Genomic DNA, 5,245 nt, shown 5'->3' with positions numbered 1-5,245 from the left:
GTGTGTGTGTGTGTGTGTGTGTGTGTTTGTGTTTGTGTGTAAAGAGAAGATTAGTTTTAAGAGGAGAAAAGACGAAAGAGACTCACCCAAAGACCCATCTGCAGGGACGAAGAGTCTACATAACAATCAAATAATCAGTTTCCTATTCATCAATTTGAGAATATCGTCATATCGTCACAGTCAAATTAATCCATACATAAATCAATATAGAAAATGGCCTTATAAATTTAAATAGTGAAAGACGTTCAGGAAATCCCCAATGAGCAGTGTGTACAACACTAGAAATATTTCATTTCCCCATAAATACCCTGTAGCACTGATTATGTTAGCTGACATTTAAACTGGTAGAGTCTACATCAAAAAGGTGAAGGGGGATTAACTCCTAATGAATGCTATAAGTGCATCTTTTTTTCCCTCGATTTTTTACCACCCTATAATCAGGTCGCGAAAGGCTAGAAATAAACAGCCAAATTTGAAACCAAATTTCTAGAAGTTTTGTTAATGTGTGTATTCGCGCGAGCATACATGTGCACAAAACTAATGAGCAAGCTTTAAAATGATAATATAAAGATACAATGTACAAGACATTTGACGTGCCATGTATTATTATTTAGGCATATGATCTAGATCTATGCAGTAAAATTGACCGATTAAGTATTGTATGTATTGTCGCAATATCTATCTAATCCATCTATCCATCCATCCATACATCCATCCATCTATCTATCCAAACAACTATATATCCATTTATCTATATATCCATGTATCTATCCATCCATCAATCCACCTATCTATCAAGAGATGTAATTCATGGCTCATGCGCCAGTGGGGCTGCCAATACAGCTGACGATCGCCAGAGAGATTCTCTCGAACAACCACCTCGTCTCCCGTGGTCACCTGTGGCGTTTGTTAACCGACGACCAACTTTCTGGAAGAACTGGGTCGTAGGGTCCGAGAGCGCCGGATGTTTCGACGGCCACGAGAACGTAGTGGTAGCAGTTGTTGAGGCCTGCGTACTTTCTAATTTTGGACTCTGCCTTCTTGGCGATACAACCGGGAGCAGGGGCAGAGGAGGTGATGGACAGCGGTGAGAACGAGTCGGAGCATGTGGCGTCCCACACGAGGCATTTGCCACCCTCGAAAGGAAAGATGGTGATGCAATCAGGCCCTTTGCCGTCGCCCCGAGTGTTCAATGATACAGTGTAGGTCGGATGCATCGAGCGCACGCTTCACAATGTCGTCGAGGGCGGCGTGACGCGGGAGACGACCACCACTCTGACGACAGGACAGTGGGCGTAGGCCGAAGCTATCGACTGATGATCCACAACGGCATGAGTGAGGCTCGCACACTTTGAGACCGTGTCTCGTCGCCACTCCGATACGGAGGCTATCATTGTCGAGGAGAAAGGAGTGCGTGAAGCCAGGCGCCGCTGTAAGGTTGGCCGAAGGAGTTAACACAAGCCAGGCGGTGCTGGTTCAGATTCGATTTTAATTCATCGATCAATCGTTGGCAATTGGCCTTGTCCCATGACTTCTGAAGGTGAGGCTTCTCTTTCTGGTGGCATTGCGAGAGTTGGCCAGTTTGCTGGCGCGGACATGGGAGTACTGGAAAGGTCGTGGCCATGGCTCTCCATGCGAAATAGAATGTTTTGATGAGTTGTTCATTTTTGTTAATTATGTTCACATTTTGGGTTAACTTTTCGTGGGTTGCCTTATCACTGTATTTGGCTCTTTATTTCACTTTGATTACCATGTCAAACAAGTCAGCCTTCGCTTCTGCCCATCTGTAAGATGAACAATTAAAACGTATATCCAAGGAGTTAGACTTAAAAGAATTGAGTAAAACCCAAAAAACATAATGCAATCATTTTTTTCTTCTCTTGGCTAAAACCTTTTTGCTCTGGTTTCAGACCACCCCAAGTCCACAGGCTGCCGCTGTAACGGCGAATGGCAGAAATGGTGGCATAGACAAACACACAGCCTACAACGGAACTCACAAGTCCATATTTTACAGGTAACTCTTTTGTGCGTTCGAGAAAATAACGTCAGTAACAGGCCTAACGGCGGAGGGACACAAATTATATTGCGGTTTCTTGAATGGGCAAGTCTACATAAACAACAACAACAAAATTATTAATTTGACAACTTTTAAGGGATCTAAAATGGATTCACCGAGCTAACGGAGCCTCCGCCGGTTGTCGTGAGTGACATCGTTGCTCTCTCGCAAGGTCCTTGGTCTGGGTATTACTGGTGTTTTAATCAAAGTCCACATATATGCTGACTGAACAATACTCGTGGTCTTATCTGCGAGGTCTCTTCCTTTTTGGTTTTGTTTTCTTGTTGTTGTTGTTGTTTGTTTTTTTGCTTTAGTTTTCAAATAGCATATAGGCCTTGGGTTGTTCCTTGATATTGTTTCCATACTTTATTAAAACGTGTACGCACTTGATAAAAAGAATATGCCCGTCATCATGAGATCATAATTTTTCGTGAATTATAAATCGAAGATTCGGAGATCTTTATGCTCCATCATGAAGGGTTTTGTTGTTGCTGTTGTTGTTGTTGTTGTTGTTGTTGTTGTTGTTGTTGTTGTTGTTTTGTTTTATGAGGGGGGAGGGTAGTGTGAAGGTTTTGTGCTGCTGTGAGAAAAAAAGAAGTAGAACCAAAACAAAACTGTGGGGGGTTTTTTAAATTACAAGCATATTCATGTTACTTACTTAGGCGAAAAGTAGGACAAAGATAATTTGTCCAGGTTGATATCAGCAGCATGCATTATAGTCTCCTTAATCTTTGAAGTTGACAGCTATACATGTCCAACTGTAAGAAAGGACGCATCCGGGTGAAAGTCTTGGACTTGACAAACTTTATGGAAAACAATTACTTGAACCTTTCGAAAAGTTTACTTTCCGTAACAAAATGTTTTCACGTTTTATCTGAATGTACTGATAATAGAGGGTGCGGTGGCGGAGCGGTTAGTGCGCTCGTCTCCGAAGCGGAAAGTCCGGGTTCGAGCCTCGGTTCGGACACGGATTTTTTTCGCCTCCTCCTGCCCACCCAGCAGTAATGGGTACCTGACTTCGAGTTGGGGAAATAAAGGCGGCGTGGAAAGGAACTGGCCACCCTACCACAATAATATGTTGAAAGCCCAGAAAGTTGTCTCACTAACAAGGCAATCCCCAAGGTCCGGATCGGATGCGGAAATAACTTTACTTACTGATAATAATCGGGAAACGCCTGAAAATGTGTACATTCGGGAGCCTTTAAGACGTGCTCTTGATCCTGTCGAGTATCAGTTATTAATCTTTCTTTCTGTATAATTATCACGCTGCAGAAGGACATGTCCCATGCAGGGGCTTGAGTGATAACAATGATAACAACGCTATTCTTATTTGGCAATACCACACACGTACACAAAAAGTAAACGCATGTTGCGTTCTCATTAGTATCTTAACTTAAGGGTTCGGATTGCGACAAAAATCTTCAACTTGAGAATACTTCAAATGAAAATTATACTTCACTCTTCGCAGTTCGTCAAGATTTCCCTATCACTGACAATACTGAGACTTCTGTTGCGGAGAGTCTCTGGCGTATCCAGTGTCTATATTCTTTTTTGTGAGTGTTTTACGGCGCTCGCAACTGCATAAGGTTATATGAGCGCGGGGGAAACATTAAAAATTTTCATTTGGTAGGAAATTTTGAATTTTGCCCGGGTGGCGGCTGAAGCCTACTCTTATCGATTTTGGACCACCAAGGAATCTTTAACGTGCCCAACTTGAACACGGGACCTCCGAGATTTTTAGCCCTTGTCTGAGAAGGCTAGGTGTAGATCTTTCCGACTCAAAGATCAGGGGTGTAGCTGAAAGACAGCCGTAAGGAGTAGCAATAGTAAGGCTGCAGAAAAAGTCAGGAGCCCAGAGGATGGGGCAAAGGAGGTGAGAGGGTGGAGGGCATAAAGTGGAGACGAAAGCAGACGACAGAACATTGCTGGAGAGCAAGTAAAGAGGTGAAAGGAGACATTTTTTAGAGAAGAAAAATATCCGGCGCTATCCGGATTCGAACCTGGGACCTATTGCACGAGAGGAGAACATCTTAACCTCTAAGCCACGAGAGCCCCCTGCCTATATTCAATTCTTCTGTTCGACTGACTCTGAGGTACAGATAAAGGGAAGATTTAAAAATACTTTGAAGGGAAACTTAGATTCCAACCTAAAGAAGAGGGAGTACATTTGTATAGCACGGGACGGAAATACATGGAGAGCTCTTGCTGGTATCCCATTATCTGGTGCGGAGTAAGAAAATCTGATGATGATGATGATGATGATGATGATGATGATGATGATGATGATGATGATGATGATCATGATCATGATCATGATGATCATGATCATGATGATGATCATGATCAATGTATCACTATCAGTTTGCAAACTGGTAGTTCGTTTCATTTCTATTGGGGTCAATAGTGTTCATGTGTGTTCACAGCTCTGTTCACATATATAAATTATGTTGTGGAGCAAGGTTGAGCAATGAATTCTCGGGTTTTACAGAAGAAAGGAAGAGAAATATGTGTGTATGTATGTATGTATGTATGTAATATATATTATATTTATATTTATATATCATCCACTAGCACCAGTAGCAGGTCCTGTTTCTGTTCTTTACCCCAGTTGTTTCTGTCTGTCTTTCTTGCTTTTTTGCCGAGCTCTAAATGCCCGTTTTCTGCCTATGTGCTTCCCTTCACTCAAACACACACAAAAATAGGGTCTTGTCCCAAATCTCACCGTCCACCGTATTACTTTTTCCGTCCCCTTTGTTCTACAGGACGCCAGCAGACTTTTACGCGACCGGAAAGGTAGAGGCAGACAAAGCTGACACAGCCAAAGGGTCTGTCGGTGTTCTCGACAAGCAAGGAAACGTGCACTCCATGGCAAGCTCGGGTGTACGTGTGCTCACCCCGTCCATTGGTGGAAACGTAGGCCAAGTCAGAACGCGCTATCCCATCTTCCCTGTACACGCGGAAGGAAGTTCTAGTGGCGTTGAGCTCTCGGTGAGGATTTTTTGTCTGTACTATGAAAAAAATGTTATATCATTATGAAAACCAAGCGACATAGCTCATGTGCAAGTCAAACGATTTAATCTACTCTGGCGTCATCTAGGTCTGAAAAATGACATCACAACATCACTTCAAAACTCACATCTTCTTGCACTCTCAGCCGTACACCTCCCTCTCCTCTCAGTCTCTCTGTCT

At 43.0% G+C, this 5,245-nt stretch overlaps 1 protein-coding gene across 1 annotated transcript in view; it reads left to right on the top strand.

Annotated features, from left to right (window-relative positions):
- Window positions 1-5,044, top strand: part of LOC101855431 — a gene marked incomplete at its 3' end in the record, with an annotated part of 19,633 nt that extends 14,589 nt beyond the window's left edge. The window contains 2 exon segments of the mRNA XM_013085253.1: window positions 1,911-2,014; window positions 4,819-5,044. Coding sequence (XP_012940707.1) covers window positions 1,911-2,014; window positions 4,819-5,044 — 330 coding nt within the window.
- Between the last annotated feature and the right edge of the window lie 201 nt (window positions 5,045-5,245).

This window comes from Aplysia californica, unplaced genomic scaffold, assembly GCF_000002075.1.
Source record: "Aplysia californica isolate F4 #8 unplaced genomic scaffold, AplCal3.0 scaffold00359, whole genome shotgun sequence".
Taxonomy (NCBI): domain Eukaryota; kingdom Metazoa; phylum Mollusca; class Gastropoda; order Aplysiida; family Aplysiidae; genus Aplysia; species Aplysia californica.
This window is presented reverse-complemented; position numbering and strand designations above follow the sequence as displayed.